Here is a 17,517-nt window from a genome sequence, read left to right on the forward strand (position 1 = left end):
AAGACACCATGGAAGTGGCGCTAAATATACAGTACCAGTCAAAAGTTAACATTCCAGGATTTTTATTTTATTTTTTACATTGTAGAATAATAGTGAAGACATCAACACGATGAAATAAGATGAGATTTTTCAAAAACCCTTTGCACACTCTTGGCATTCTCTCAACCAGCTTCATGAGGTAGTCACCTGGAATGCATTTCAATTAACAGGTGTGCCTTGTTAAGTTCATTTGTGGAATTTCTTTCCTTCTTAATGCGTTTGTTACAAGGTAGGGGGGTATACAGAAGATAGCCCTATTTGGTAAAAGACCAAGTCCATATTATGGCAAGAACTGCTCAAATAAGCAAAGAGAAACAAAAGGCCATCATTACTTTAAGATGTGAACATCAGTCAATCAGGAACATTTCAAGAATTTTGAAACATTCTTCAAGTGCAGTTGCAAAAACCATCAAGCGCTGTGATGATACTGGCTCTCACGAGGACCACCACAGCAAAGGAAGACCCAGAGTTGCTTCTGCTGCAGAGAAGTTCGTTAAAGTTACCAGCCTCAGAAATTGCAGCGCAAATAAATGCTTCAGAGTTCAAGTAACAGGCACATCTCAACATCAACTGTTCAGAGGAGACTGCGTGAAATCAGGCCTTCATGGTTGAATTGCTGAAAAGAAACCACAACTAAAGGACACCAATAAGAAGAAGAGTCTTGCTTGGTCCAAGCAACACGAGCAATGTACATTAGACCGGTGGAAATCTGTCCTTTGGTCTGATGAGTCCAAATGTGAGATTTTTTGGTTCCAACCGCCGTGTTGTGAGAAGCAGAGTAGGTGGAAAGATGATCACCGCATGTGTGGTCCCCACCGTTAAACACGAAGGAGGATGTGTGATGGTGCTTTGGTGACACTGTTGGTGATTTATTTAGAATTCAAGGCACACTTAACCAGGAAGGCTGTTTATGTTATCCAGAGTGCTGGTGACTGACTGCTGCTGGCAACAATTTAGTTACGCTTTTTCTTTTGCCTATGTTTACTGACACCAGCCATATTTACATTTACATTTACATTTAAGTCATTTAGCAGACGCTCTTATCCAGAGCGACTTACAAATATTCAACGGGTGTTGAGTGTTCGTAAATTCATCAGTTATTCTGCGCTCTGGCACACAGACGAGAGTGCTCCGAAGTAGATGGCCAGACTGAATTTACGAACGCATCCAAAATGGTTACTTGCATAGTGGAGTATTTTGTGTGGCTAGCTTGTGTGGCTAGCTAGCTCTGCAGGTAGCTAACCAACCAGGTTCAATGTTAGCTAGCTAACATTAGGCTATATCTAGCTAAACAAATGGCTCTGAGATACGAATAATAAGGTCATACACGTAACGTTAGCTTGCTAGGTAAACAATGAACCAATCACAAATCATGATGTTACTACCCTGCATGAATCTGCAGGTAACTTAGCTAATCAACCAGGTTCAATGTTAGATAGCTAACATTAGGCTATAGCTAGCCAAGCAAATAGCTCTGATGTACAAATAATATGGTCATACACGTAACGTTACCTAGCGAGCCAGCCAGCTAATGTTCGCTAGCTAGATAAACAATTAACCATGATCACAACTCATGACATTACAATCCTGCATTAATCTACAGGTAGCTAACCAACCAGGTTCAATGTTAGCTAATTAACATTAGGCTATAGCTAGCCAAGCAAATGGCTCTTTATGTCAAAATTAGAATGTGTCATTTCTAAAAATGTAGCTAGCTAGACTATCTTACCCGTATACATCATTCCTGGTTGGACGAGTCTCCGCTCTGATGCCATGGTTGCCCTTAGTTTGACTATGTAATCCTGAGACACGTGTTGTTTTCTCAATATCCTTAGCTATTATACTCGAAATCCACTGATTTCAAAACTCAGTCCTCCAGAAAGTGGAGAGCAACACTTAGGCAGTGTTGGATTACCTAGACATACTGACAGGCTCAAATAGACAGAAGTGTGCTATATGGCAGACCAATCCCAAATCATCTCTCGGCATGTCCAGCCCACTCGGGGCGGCAGGTAGCCTAGTGGTTAGAGCATTCGGCAGGTAACCGAAAGGTCAGTAGATCGAATCCCAGAGCTGATAAGGTACAAATGTGTCCTTCTGCCCCTGAACAAGGCAGTTAATCCACTGTTCCTAGCCCATCATTGTAAATAAGAACTTGCTCTTAACTGACTTTCCTAGTTGAATAAAAAGTTCAATTTTTTTTATTTTTATATAAAAAAAAAATCTCTCAGCAAATTATGTTTGTGGAAAGTTTGCCGACTTTTTCTGTGCCTAAACCAATTAGGCTCGTAAATTAACACTTTTATTTGTACTTACAGATGGCATGCAAAGTTATTAAGGCACATGAAAGTAAACATGTTCGAGAAGGCATTTCTGCCAAAAAATGTATTATGATAAAAAAATATATGTTCAAACGGCTCTTCTGTGAAGTAGTGACCAGCGACATACGCTTAGTTTCCTCAAAACAGGTTTTTGGGTTACTACATGATTCCATATGTGTTATTTCATAGTGTTGATGTCGTCACTATTATTCTATAATGTAGAAAATAGTGAAAATAAAGAAAAACCTTTGAAAGGGTAGGTGTGTCCAAACGTTTGACGGTATGTATGTGTTGGAAAACGTACCTCAATGGGATATGCCACTGTATGGCAAATGTTACCTTCATCCACACTGATACATTGAGAAGATTAAAATACTGCTAGTTTTTGGAAAACTGCCCTTTTCGTGCTCATGTTAGCTAGCAGTAGCCACTGCAGACATTTTGGAATGGCAAAGTAGCTGATAGGCCGACGGTGCCATTTCAAAATGGCTGCGGTGGCCACTGCTAGCTAGCATGAGGTTGAAAAGAGCCATTATCCAGAGGAAATAGCAGCATTTCAATCTTCTTGATTGATCAGTGTGGATAAATGTACAATTTGGAGTACAGTGGCATATCCCATCCCTGCTTTGAGGTAAGTTTTTCAAACCACATCTCGCGCCGGTTCCACAGTGTCTGTTAAATCTATGGGGGCGCTATTTCATTTTTGGATAAAAAGACGTGCCCGTTTTAAGCACAATATTTTGTCACAAAAAGATGCTTGACTATGCATATAATTGATAGCTTTGGAAAGAAAACACTCTGACGTTTCCAGAACTGCAAAGATATTGTCTGTGAGTGCCCCAGAACAGAAGCTACAGGCAAAACCAAGATGAAACCTCAACCAGGAAATGAGCAGGATTTTTGAGGCTCTGTTTTTCATTGTCTCCTTATATGGCTGTGAATGCGACAGGAATGAGCCTGCCCTATCTATCGTTTCCCCAAGGTGTCTGCAGCATTGTTTTTATTTTTATTTTTTTATTTCACCTTTATTTAACCAGGTAGGCTAGTTGAGAACAAGTTCTCATTTGCAACTGCGACCTGGCCAAGATAAAGCATAGCAGTGTGAACAGACAACACAGAGTTACACATGGAGTAAACAATTAACAAGTCAATAACACAGTAGAAAAAAGGGGGAGTCTATATACATTGTGTGCAAAAGGCATGAGGAGGTAGGCAAATAATTACAATTTTGCAGATTAACACTGGAGTGATATATGATCAGATGGTCATGTACAGGTAGAGATACTGGTGTGCAAAAGAGCAGAAAAGTAAATAAATAAAAACAGTATGGGGATGAGGTAGGTGAAAATGGATGGGCTATTTACCAATAGACTATGTACAGCTGCAGCGATCGGTTAGCTGCTCAGATAGCACATGTTTGAAGTTGGTGAGGGAGATAAAAGTCTCCAACTTCAGGGATTTTTGCAATTCGTTCCAGTCACAGGCAGCAGAGTACTGGAACGAAAGGCGGCCAAATGAGGTGTTGGCTTTAGGGATGATCAGTGAGATACACCTGCTGGAGCGCGTGCTACGGATGGGTGTTGCCATCGTGACCATCGTGACCAGTGAACTGAGATAAGGCGGAGCTTTACCTAGCATGGACTTGTAGATGACCTGGAGCCAGTGGGTCTGTCGACAAATATGTAGCGAGGGCCAGCCGACTAGAGCATACAAGTCGCAGTGGTGGGTGGTATAAGGTGCTTTAGTGACAAAACGGATGGCACTGTGATAAACTGCATCCAGTTTGCTGAGTAGAGTGTTGGAAGCAATTTTGTAGATGACATTGCCGAAGTCGAGGATCGGTAGGATAGTCAGTTTTACTAGGGTAAGTTTGGCGGCGTGAGTGAAGGAGGCTTTGTTGCGGAATAGAAAGCCGACTCTTGATTTGATTTTCGATTGGAGATGTTTGATATGAGTTTGGAAGGAGAGTTTACAGTCAAGCCAGACACCTAGGTACTTATAGATGTCCACGTATTCAAGGTCGGAACCATCCAGGGTGGTGATGCTCGTCGGGCATGCGGGTGCAGGCAGCGATCGGTTGAAAAGCATGCATTTGGTTTTACTAGCGCTTAAGAGCAGTTGGAGGCCACGGAAGGAGTGTTGTATGGCATTGAAGCTCATTTGGAGGTTAGATAGCACAGTGTCCAAGGACGGGCCGGAAGTATATAGAATGGTGTTGTCTGCGTAGAGGTGGATCATGGAATCGCCCGCAGCAAGAGCAACATCATTGATATATATAGAGAAAAGAGTCGGCCCGAGAATTGAACCCTGTGGCACCCCCATAGAGACTGCCAGAGGACCGGACAGCATGCCCTCCGATTTGACACACTGAACTCTGTCTGCAAAGTAATTGGTGAACCAGGCAAGGCAGTCATCCGAAAAACCGAGGCTACGGAGTCTGCCGATAAGAATATGGTGATTGACAGAGTCGAAAGCCTTGGCAAGGTCGATGAAGACGGCTGCACAGTACTGTTTTTTATCGATGGCGGTTATGATATCGTTTAGTACCTTGAGTGTGGCTGAGGTGCACCCGTGACCGGCTCGGAAACCAGATTGTACAGTGGAGAAGGTACGGTGGGATTCGAGATGGTCAGTGACCTGTTTGTTGACTTGGCTTTCGAAGACCTTAGATAGGCAGGGCAGGATGGATATAGGTCTGTAACAGTTTGGGTCCAGGGTGTCTCCCCCTTTGAAGAGGGGGATGACTGCGGCAGCTTTCCAATCCTTGGGGATCTCAGACGATATGAAAGAGAGGTTGAACAGGCTGGTAATAGGGGTTGCGACAATGGCGGCGGATAGTTTCAGAAATAGAGGGTCCAGATTGTCAAGCCCAGCTGATTTGTACGGGTCCAGGTTTTGCAGCTCTTTCAGAACATCTGCTATCTGGATTTGGGTAAAGGAGAACCTGGAAGGGCTTGGGCGAGGAGCTGCGGGGGGGGCGGAGCTGTTGGCCGAGGTTGGAGTAGCCAGGCATGTCCAGCCGTTGAGAAATGCTTGTTGAAGTTTTCGATAATCATGGATTTATCGGTGGTGACTGTGTTACCTAGCCTCAGTGCAGTGGGCAGCTGGGAGGAGGTGCTCTTGTTCTCCATGGACTTCACAGTATCCCATAACTTTTTGGAGTTGGAGCTACAGGATGCAAACTTCTGCCTGAAGAAGCTGGCCTTAGCTTTCCTGACTGACTGCGTGTATTGGTTCCTGACTTCCCTGAACAGTTGCATATCGCGGGGACTATTCGATGCTATTGCAGTCCGCCACAGGATGTTTTTGTGCTGGTCGAGGGCAGTCAGGTCTGGAGTGAACCAAGGGCTGTATCTGTTCTTAGTTCTGCATTTTTTGAGCGGAGCATGCTTATCTAAAATGGTGAGGAAGTTACTTTTAAAGAATGACCAGGCATCCTCAACTGACGGGATGAGGTCAATGTCCTTCCAGGATACCCGGGCCAGGTCGATTAGAAAGGCCTGCTCACAGAAGTGCTTTAGGGAGCGTTTGACAGTGATGAGGGGTGGTCGTTTGACTGCGGCTCCGTAGCGGATACAGGCAATGAGGCAGTGATCGCTGAGATCCCGGAGGTGTATTTGGAGGGCCAGTTGGTCAGAATGACGTCTATGAGGGTGCCCTTGTTTACAGAGTTAGGGTTGTACCTGGTGGGTTCCTTGATGATTTGTGTGAGAATGAGGGCATCTAGCTTAGATTGTAGGACTGCCAGGGTGTTAAGCATATCCCAGTTTAGGTCACCTAAAAGAACAAACTCTGAAGCTAGATGGGGGGCGATCAATTCACAAATGGTGTCCAGGGCACAGCTGGGAGCTGAGGGGGGTCGGTAGCAGGCGGCAACAGTGAGAGACTTATTTCTGGAGAGAGTAATTTTCAAAATTAGTACTTCGAACTGTTTGGGTATGGACCTGGAAAGTATGACATTACTTTGCAGGCTATCTCTGCAGTAGACTGCAACTCCTCCCCCTTTGGCAGTTCTATCTTGACGGAAGATGTTATAGTTGGGTATGGAAATCTCTGAATTTTTGGTGGCCTTCCTGAGCCAGGATTCAGACACGGCAAGGACATCAGGGTTAGCAGAGTGTGCTAAAGCAGTGAGTAAAACAAACTTAGGGAGGAGGCTTCTGATGTTGACATGCATGAAACCAAGGCTTTTTCGATCACAGAAGTCAACAAATGAGGGTGCCTGGGGACATGCAGGGCCTGGGTTTACCTCCACATCACCCGCGGAACAGAGAAGGAGTAGTATGAAGGTGCGGCTAAAGGCTATCAAAACTGGTCGCCTAGAGCATTAGGGACAGAGAATAAGAGGAGCAGGTTTCTGGGCATGGTAGAATATATTCAGGGCATAATGCACAGACAGGGGTATGGTGGGGTGCGGGTACAGCGGAGGTAAGCCCAGGCACTGGGTGATGATGAGAGAGGTTGTATCTCTGGACATGCTGGTTGTAATGGGTGAGGTCACCGCATGTGTGGGAGGTGGGACAAAGGAGGTATCAGGGGTATGAAGAGTGGAACTAGGGGCTCCATTGTGAACTAAAACAATGATAACTAACCTGAACAACAGTATACAAGGCATATTGACATTTGAGAGAGACATACAGCGAGGCATACAGTAATCACAGGTGTTGAATTGGGAAAGCTAGCTAAAACAGTAGGTGAGACAACAACAGCTAATCAGCTAGCACAACAACAGCAGGTAAAATGGCATTGACTAGGCAACGGGGCCGACAGATAAAACATAAACAAGCAGAATGGAGTACCGTGATTAATGGACAGTCCAGCGTGCATCAGCTATTTAGCCAAGTGATCAGTGTCCAGGGGGCAGGGAAGCTGGATTAGTGAGTGTTATCCAGGTTAAAAAAAACTAACAATGACTAAATAGCTTGTAGCTAGTTAGCTGGTTAGCTTCTGGAGGTTCTTGAGTGTGTTCTAAAAATTAAAAATAATAGCGATTCCGTATCACATTGGGTGAGGCAGGTTACCGGAAGGTATAAACAAATTAAAATAGAAAAGAGATAAGAGAGTAAATATGGGTCCAGTGAGTGTTTGGGACGCGGCGATTCAGACGGTTAGCAGGCCTGTGCTAACAAGCTAACAGTTAGCAGGCCGGGGCTAAACAAGGTAGCAGTTAGCGGACCGGGGCTAAACAAGCTGGCAGTTAGCAGGCCGAAATAGCAAGCAAGGAGATAGCAAGGGCTAGAGAGTTAGCCTTTGGGGGACGTCGCGATGGGGTGAGTCTGTTTATTCCTCTTCATGCGGTGACATCGATAGACCGGTCGTGGGTCCGGGTAATTGTAGCCCAGGAGTATGCTACGGTGGTAGGTATTGTAGCCCAGGAGTATGCTGGGGGGCTCTGGCCGGGATAGCTTCAAGCTAAGTGGGTGGAAACGCTAGCCAGCAGTAATCATCCGGGGTTGCGGTTTAGCTAGATAACTAGTTGTGAAGATCCAGCTGAAAGATGTTCCGTTTGCGGTGGGAATCCGGGGATAAAAATAAATAGGTCCGTTATGCTCTGGTTAGAGTCGCGTTGTTCGAACTGGCGAGAGCTTTCCGAGCTAAAGGTTAGCTGAAAACCGCTAGCATAGCTGGTAGTTAGCTGGCTAGCTTCAGTTGAGGGGTTCCGGTTCCGAAGTAAATATATATACTTTAGGAAAAAATAGCTACATTGGGTGAGGCGGGTTGCAGGAGAGTATTTGGAAGCTGAGGTTTAGCAAAATGTTCTAAAAGATGTGCGAAGAAAAAATATGTAAAAACGAACAAGACGATATATACAAGGGACACGACACGTCTTACTGCTACGCCATCTTGGATCAGAATTTTGTGACGTATTTGTAGGCATATCATTGGAAGATTGACCATAAGAGACTACATTTGCCAGGTGTCCGCCCGGTGTCCTCCGTCGAAATTGGTGCGTCATCTTCAACTGCACATCTTTTCCCAAGCGATTCACCGGAGAAAGGAGACTACCACAAACATATATCAATGAAGAGATATGTGAAAAACACATTGAGGATTGATTCTAAACAGCGTTTGCTGTGTTTCAGTCGATATTATGGAGTTAATTTGGAAAATAGTTCGCCGTTTTGATGACTGAATTTTCGTTTTTTTTTGGTACCCAAACGTGATGTACAAAACGGAGCGATTTCTCCTACACAAAGAATCTTTCAGGAAAAACTGAACATTTGCTATGTAACTGAGAGTCTCCTCATTGAAAACATCCGAAGTTCTTCAAAGGTAAATTATTTTATTTGAATCCTTTTTTGGTTTTTGTGCAAATGTTGCCCACTAAATGCTACGCTAAATGCTACGCTAGCAATCACAAATGCTTGTTTTGCTATGGTTCAAAAGCATATTTTGAAAATCTGAGATGACAGTGTTGTTAAGAAAAGGCTAAGCTTGAGAGCTAGCACTTTCATTTCATTTGCGATTTTCATAAATAGTTAACGTTACGTTATGCTAATGAGCTTGAGGCTATAACTGGATACAGGTTTTTTTCATAGCCAAACGTGAACAAAACGGAGCGATTTGTTATTTTTTTGAAAAACTGAACATTTGCTATCTAACTGAGAGTCTCCTCATTGAAAACATCTGAAGTTCTTCAAAGGTAAATTATTTTATTTGAATGATTTTCTTGTTTTTGTGAAAATGTTGCTGGCTGAATTCTAGGCTTATAGCTATGCTAGCTATCAACACTCTTACACAAATGCTTGTTTAGCTATGGTTGAAAAGCATATTTTGAAAATCTGAGATGACAGTGTTGTTAACAAAAGTCTAAGCTTGAGAGCAAATATATTTATTTCATTTAATTTGCGATTTTCATGAATAGTTAACGTTGCGTTATGCTAATGAGCTTAAGGCTATAAATAGAATCCCGGATCCGGGATTGCTCGATGCAAGAATTAATGTAACCATGATTGCGTTCCGACCCCAGTGCAGCTCAGAGTAAACAAGTGTAAAGGTAGGGGCGGAATCGTCTAGCAAGCCTGCTATTAAAAATGTTGCTGCCATCTTGTCTATTTCTAATCAGTCATTGATTGAGACAGATGGGTGTCCACCCCAAAGTGCCACTTCATGTTAACACTCACCTGTCTCGATCAAAGAGAGGAGATTTTAAATAGACAAGATGGCGGCATACAGATTGTTGGATTACTTCAGGTACCATTTAAATTTTTTTTTTAATTACGGAGCATTTTCTAAACTCACACAAACCCCTGCAACTAGACGTTTAGAAGACATTGGCTGTTTTCCATGTCTGGAATTGAGGAAGCTTTGCCAAGTTAAGGTTAGTCAAATTCTCTTTGCTATGCAAAACAGTGCCTAACCTATAATGGATGTTCACGTCAGCAGGTTAACTAGCTATTAAAATTAGCCAGATATTGTACCTAGCTAGCTACTTGCATCCCTCCACAACAGGCTGAACAGATGCCTTCGACTCAAGAGGATGCGCAGAGGATAGGGTTGGGCGGTATACCGTATTTTACTACATACCGGTATTGATGCATGGACCGGTTTGAGTTTTTTGCTTGACCACGAGACACTTTCGTTCAGTCTGCATGGTCAATGCAGCACATACAACAATGCTGTTTCCAATTTGATCTTAATATAAATCCACAAGCATTCTATAATTACAATATTAGTTTGTGTTTCTTACATCTACAAACAGCTAGTCTGTATATTCTTAGCAAGTTAAGCTAAATCGTGTTAGCCACTAATGCTAGTTAGCTGGCTCAGTAAAAGTCTGAGCAAACGTAGCTAGCTAATACAGCTTGTTACCAGTGCTGGTGGAGCCCTTAAATCAGCATGTTGTTTGTGCAACAGTATCTTCTAAATCAAAGAGGAACAGGCGAAGCATGAATATGTTGGCTATATGAATAAAGATTTAATGTAGCCAAAGATTAGTGATGGGTCGTTCGCGAATGAGTCGGCTCTAAGAGACGGCTTTTGTAGGTGAATATTGGGAGCCGGTTCGCATATCAGAAGAGCCGAAACTATTTATATATATTTTTTTTTAAATAAGATCTGAATAGTCAAAAGATTTAAATTAATAGAATGAACTAATTCAAAGAACTTAAAAAAAATAAAAATAATATAGGCCTAAATGCTCAAGCGCACACACATTCGTTCTGACTGTCTACTCAGACGAACAGCCCCATCTGTTGCTCCTGTCAATCAGACACGCAGTGTCAACCAATAAACCAAAGATGCGTGAGGGAGGGCCGAGCCAACTAACTCACAGTCACACACTTAGCAGCTGAGGAGAGAGAGGAAGGACAGCTGTGAAAACAACAGCTGGAAAATTAGTCGGAAGCACAGTAGCATTTGGATGCATTTTAATAATGTAGACAATGTTAGAGCACAGTGGAGAATTTGACAAAACAAAATCTCATATAAAGCCGGTTCTATGCACAACCTACACCGGCATATGCGAACTGTGCACCCAACTGTGAAGCTAGCTGTAGCGGCGCTTCGAGAAAATAGCGGCCCTGCTAGTGATAGTGGTGGAGCCAGCACCTCCACACGTGGAGATGTATCCACTCAGTCGAGTAGGCCTACTCCGTGACCCACAGCAACGCAGTCTTCTATGGACCAGTTTATGACAAAGTCTGTCTGTAGCAAAACAAGGCCAAATTGATATTGCATTGGCTAAAATGATCGTCACAGCTTTCCAGACATTTTCGATCGTGGAGGACAGTTTTAGAAAATATAGCAATAGTCTAAATCCAATGTACACAATTCCACCCTTTCAAAATCACTTATTCCACAACTGTACGAGAGCACACAAGCTTCAGTGCGGGAAAGAGTCCAAAAAAGCTACTGCAGTTTGCCTTACAACTTACTGCTGGACATCAAGGGTAACCACTTCTTACATTTCGGTTATATGTCACTTCATTGACGATTTTTTTTATGTCTAGCTGTCTTCTGGACTGCTTTGAGTTCAGTTACAGATACACCTCAGAGAACTTGGCAGAGGAACTGTTGAGAGTGGCCAGAGAATGGCAGGTAGATGGAAAAGTGGTCTGTTGTGTTAGCGACAATGCAGCTAACATAACCAAAGTAGGGGTCGACCGATTAATTAGGGCCGATTTCAAGTACTCATAACAATCGGAAATCAGTATTTTTGGGTGCCGATTTCGTTGTGTGTCAAGCATTGCGCTATCAACTCCCGAGATGAGGCTGGTGTAACCGAAGTGAAATGGCTAGCTAGTTAGCGCGCGCTAATAGCGTTTCAAACGTCACTCGCTCTGAGCCTTCTTGTAGTTGTTCCCCTTGCTCTGCATGGGTAACGCTGCTTTGATGGTGGCTGTTGTCGTTGTGTTGCTGGTTCAGGCCCAGGGAGGAGCGGGGAGAGGGACGGAAGCTATACTGTTACACTGGCAATACTAAAGTGCCTATAAGAACATCCAATAGTCAAAGGTTAATGAAATACAAATGGTATAGAGGGAAAAAGTCCTATAATTCCTATATTAACTACAACCTAAAACTTCTTACCTGGGAATATTGAAGACTCAAAACTTAAAAGGAACCACCAGCTTTCATATGTTCTCATGTTCTGAGCAAGGAACTGAAACATTAGCTTTCTTACATAGCACATATTGCAGTTTTACGTTCTTCTCCAACACTTTGTTTTTGCATTATTTAAACCAAATTGAACAGGTTTCATTGTACTTGAGGCTAAATTGATTTTATTGATATATTATATTAAGTTAAAATAAGTGTTCATTGAGTATTGTTATAATTGTCATTATTAGAAAGAAATAAAATAAAAATCGGTATTGGCTTTTTTGGTCCTCCAATAATCAGTATCGGCTTGAAAAATCATAATCGGCCGACCTCTAAACCAAAGCCATGAAAATGTTAAAATGGACCCATCATCCATGTCTTGCCCACACAATCAACCTGATTGTAAGAGATGCTCTGAAGGTGATGAAGCACACTGTGGACAAAGTGAAAGCAGCTGTGGAATACTTCCACAGGAGCACAGTAGGTGCTGAAAAACTAAAGTCTACACAACGCCAGATGGGGATGCCTGAGCTGAGGCCTAGGCTGCACTACTAGGTGGAATTCAACATTTTATATGTTGAAGCGGTTTCTTGAGTCAAAGGATGCCATAATCTCTACCCTGGCCATTGTCAATGCAGCTGTTGATGCTCTGACCCAAGAGGAATGGGAGGTGGTGGAGGAGATGTGCAGAGTCCTGGAACCCTTTGAGCTGGTCAGTGTGGAGATCAGTGGAGAGAGGTACAGTAAAGTGGGTGGGGTTATATCCTTCCTGTTTGGCCCTGTCCGGGGGTGTCCTCGGATGGGGCCACAGTGTCTCCTGACCCCTCCTGTCTCAGCCTCCAGTATTTATGCTGCAGTAGTTTGTGTCAGGGGGCTGGGGTCAGTTTGTTATATCTGGAGTACTTCTCCTGTCCAATTCGGTGTCCCGTGTGAATCTAAGTGTGCGTTCTCTAATTCTCTCCTTCTCTCTCTCGGAGGACCTGAGCCCTAGGACCATGCCCCAGGACTACCTGACATGATGACTCCTTGCTGTCCCCAGTCCACCTGGCCGTGCTGCTGCTCCAGTTTCAACTGTCCTGCCTTATTATTATTCGACCATGCTGGTCATTTATGAACATTTGAACATCTTGGCCATGTTCTGTTATAATCTCCACCCGGCACAGCCGGAAGAGGACTGGCCACCCCACATAACCTGGTTCCTCTCTAGGTTTCTTCCTAGGTTTTGGCCTTTCGAGGGAGTTTTTCACCACCGTGCTACTACACCTGCATTGCTTGCTGTTTGGGGGTTTAGGCTGGGTTTCTGTACAGCACTTTGAGATATCAGCTGATGTACGAAGGGCTATATAAATAAATTTGATTTGATACAGTAAGAAGTTATTACTACATCATTATTTAATCCAGTATTACAGTGGGGTAAAAAAGTATTTAGTCAGCCACCAATTGTTGCAAGTTCTCCCACTTAAAAAGATGAGAGGCCTGTAATTTATCATAGGTACACTTCAACTATGACAGAAAAAATGGGAGAAAAAAAATCCAGAAAATCACATTGTAGGATTTTTTATGAGCAGTAGGTGAGAATGTAGTTTTAGTAGATAAAACATGAACCTGAACTAATAAGTTACTGTTCTCTCTTTTCAGCTATGTGACAGCCTCAAAAATGATACTCCTGTGTAAGGGTCTGCAGCGAATCACAGCCAGCCGCGAGAGAGAAGCAAATGTAACCACAGGACATGTGACAGAGTTGATGGACACCCTTTGTTCATTAATGGACAGAAAGTTCCACAGAATGGAATATAATCACGTGCTATCAGAAACCGCTGCACTTGACCAGGGTTTAAGAAGTTAGCCTTCAGTGATGCCGGAGCGATTGATTAGGCTCTTCAAAGAATAACCTCCGCAGCAGGGAGGGATAGCCCCAGCAATCAGCTGGCTCAGGCACCAGGGCAACAGGAAGAAGAGGGATCAGATGGAGCAGAAGCACCAGCAGTAGTGCCATAAACGTCTGCTGTTTGACGAGAGAGCAACTGGGGAGGCAGCACAAAGGAATCCCTCAGCAGATGCCATAATGGAGGTCCGATCCTATTTGGAGGAGCCCCTCCTCCAAAGATCTGTAGATCCTCTGAGCTGGTGGAAGAACAAGGCCTCTGTCTACCCACGGCTTACCAAAGTCATGACAGGGAGACTCAGCATAGTGGCCACATCTGTTCCCTCTGAGAGGATCTTCTCTAAAAACGGGACAAATAATTACTGAGACCGCATCAGCACCTCGAAAGTGAGGCAGCTTGCATTTATGAATGCAAATCTCGCATAAAAGCAAATTATGGTCAGCATTGCTGTGTGCTGCTGGTTGTAACAGGCAGCATGTAGCCTAGTGGTTAGAGCAATGGACTAGTAACCAAAAGGTTGCAAGATCAAATCCCTGAGCTGACAAGTTAATAATCTGTCATTCTGCCCCTAGGCTGTCATTGAAAATAAGAATTTGTTCATAACTGACTTGCCTAGTTAAATAAAGGTAGAATAAAAAAACATGTCAATAAAGGAGAGAAAAGAGGGAACAGTTTAAGGTTTTATGTGGGAAGCTGCAGTTTTGCACATTGCTATTTATTTTTCTTTGATATGGAACAATATTCTATTATTTTGTTCAGATTGTATTAGTTTTGAATTGTTACATTTATATGCACTTTGTTCATATACATTTTAAAAAGTTATACTTTAGAGGTCGACCAATTAATGGGCATGGCCGATTAATTAGGGACGATTTCAAAGTTTTCATAACAATCAGTAATCAGCATTTTTGGCCGCCGATTACATTGCACTCCAAGAGGAGACTGCGTGGCAAGCTGACCAACTGTTACGCGAGTGCAGCAAGGAGCCAAGGTAAGTTGCTATCTAGCATTAAACTTATATTATAAAAAACAATCAATCTTAACATAATCACTAGTTAAACTAGTAATATCATCAACCATGTGTAGTTAACTAGCATGTCTTGCATTGCAAATAATCAATGCGGTGCCTGTTAATTTATCATCGAATCACAGCCTACTTTGCCAAACGGGTGATAATTTAGTTAAAAGAAATTCATGTTAGCAGGCAATATTAAATAGAGAAATTCTCTTGCATTCTGTGCAAGCAGAGTCAGGGTATATGCAGCAGTTTGGGCCTCCTGGCTCGTTGAGAACTGTGTGAAGACCATTTCTTCCTAACAAAGGCCGTAATTACTTAGCCAGAATTTTACATAATTATGACATATCATTGAAGGTTGCGCAATGTAACAGCAATATTTAGACTTAGGGATGCCACACGTTTGATAAAATACGTAATGTTTCGGTATTTCACTGAAAGAATAAACATTTTGATTTCGAAATTATAGTTTAAGGATTTGACCATATTAATGACCTATGGCTCATATTCGTGTGTGTCTATTATTTTATAATTAAGTTTATGATTTGATAGAGCAGTCTGAGTGGTGGTAGGCAGCAGCAGGCTCGTAAGCATTCATTCAAACAGCACTTTCCCGCGTTTGCCAGCAGCTCTTCTCAATGCTTGAAGCACAGCGGTGTTTATTACTTCAAGCCTATCAACTCCCGAGATTAGGCTGGCAATACTATAGTGCCTATAAGAACATCCAATAGTCAAAGGTATATGAAATACAAACAGTATAGAGAGAAATAGTCCTATAATAACTACAACCTAAAACTTCTTAACTGGGAATATTGAAGACTCATGTTAAAAGGAACCACCAGCTTTCATATGTTCTCATGTTCTGAGCAAGGAACTTAAATGTTAGCTTTTTTTACATGGCACATATAGTACTGGAGTAGAAAGTAAAAGTGCAATGTTTTTGCATTATTTAAACCAAATTGAACAGGTTTCATTATTTATTTGAGACCAAATAGATTTCTTATTTATGTATTATATTAAGTTAAAATAAGGGTGTTCATTCAGTATTGTTGTAATTGTCATTATTTAAATTAAATAAAAAAAGTTTTAAAAAATAAATATATACACATACACACAAAAATCGGCCAATTAATCGGTAATCAGCTTTTTTTTGGTTCTCCAATAATCGGTATCGGCGTTGAAAAATCATTATCTGTCGACCTCTACTTTTAAATGCACGTGTAATAGCATCCTTTTTTTAGATTTATTTCAATTTGTGGGATGTTGACGTTTTGCAAATTGTTATTTATTTTTCTTTGATATGGTGCAATATTCTATTATGCTGTCCCGATTGTATTCATTTTGAATGGTTAGATTTATATGCACTTTGTTCATATATATTAAAAAGTTATACTTAGCAAATGTTTAATAGCATTCTTTTTCATAACAAACCAATGCATTTTTAAATACATTGTGGTTAAGGTATAGTATGATTTCATTTAATAATTTAATTATAGAATTGTTTTAACACCAATCATAGTCAAATTATCGCAAACTGTATGACTTGAAAAAGAAAAAAAAACATTTTTTTTAAAGAGCCGTTTGTGAGCCAAAAGAACCGGTTCATTTTGGTGAGCTGAGCCGAACGAGCCGGTTCACTGAAAAGAGCCGGAATGCCCATCACTACCAAAGATTATAGGGTCGCCTAGGAAACACGTTACATCCCTTTGGATCCTACCCTGTTCAATTACTCGTCCATGGCATTTTCATTCGTTGTTATGTAAAACAACACTGTATTCAAAGTGCTCACTATTATTTATATTCTAAATATAGAATTACAATAAACGTTCTATTTCCGTGATTCCAAAAGTTCACCCAAGTGTTTTGATCTAAATCGCAATTGCAACGTTTGGTTAAAAATAAGGCCCATATCGTGGCAGTGTGGAAATATTCTTAAATGAGTGCAGGAAATGCAAGAATTGATGGAAATGCAGGAAATTATTTTAGTCTGAAGTTGAATTTAACAGTATAAAACAATCCGAATGGAGAAAGACCCATTGAAATAATTTAGAATATATGTGTTGCCACCCTAGGGTCACACACTTCTCATACAGAAAATGTATAACTTTTTATTGATCAAAAACATAAAATACCGTAAAATTTGAAAAATACCATATGATATGATATTTTGGCCATGTCGCCCAGCCCTAAGAGGATACAGAAAATAGAGAACTATTCTCGAAATAATGACGCTCTCTTCAGGATGACATGGTGGTTTCAAAGAGGGAAAGTGTTCTGAAGCGACTGAACTAGCTAACTAATTATGTAGCTAGCAACAGTTTCAATTGAGTTTACCTCGCTAGTTAGCTATACTACCAGGCTGCACATCTCATAATGATGCTAGCTAAACCAATAGAGCAACAAGACCGCTGGCCCTGCAGTCAGCTTTTCCAACATCTTAATTTTTCACCAATTTATGAAGGGTACAATGGCAGTAATTTGAATAGGAAACATTATAATACGTTATAATAGCAACGTATCACAGTCAATTTACCTCACCATATTGTTGCTTTAGCTAGCGATATATCTTCCCAAGACCCTGTCGAGGTTACTAGGGCTTGATGACGTTTTACACAAACTCACACGTAAAGCAAATGAATTTATCGTTACAATTAGCCACTTTCGCTAATATTAAAATCTCTGTGAACAAAACATTCCTCACTTCAGAAATACAAGC

General features: G+C 41.8%; 1 protein-coding gene across 2 annotated transcripts in view; it reads right to left on the reverse strand.

Moving 5' to 3' along the window:
• Positions 1–17,423, reverse strand: part of LOC135512105 (ADP-ribosylation factor-like protein 3) — a 29,529-nt gene extending 12,106 nt beyond the window's left edge. The window contains exon 1 of one of the 2 annotated variants that reach the window (XM_064933773.1): positions 17,340–17,423. In XM_064933773.1, coding sequence (XP_064789845.1) covers positions 17,340–17,342 — 3 coding nt within the window. In that variant the 5' untranslated portion in view covers positions 17,343–17,423. Of the gene's footprint in view, positions 1–17,334 lie in introns of both variants that reach the window. The other variant, XM_064933771.1, reaches the window with a different exon arrangement.
• Between the last annotated feature and the right edge of the window lie 94 nt (positions 17,424–17,517).

Source organism: Oncorhynchus masou, chromosome 24, assembly GCF_036934945.1.
Source record: "Oncorhynchus masou masou isolate Uvic2021 chromosome 24, UVic_Omas_1.1, whole genome shotgun sequence".
Classification (NCBI taxonomy): domain Eukaryota; kingdom Metazoa; phylum Chordata; class Actinopteri; order Salmoniformes; family Salmonidae; genus Oncorhynchus; species Oncorhynchus masou.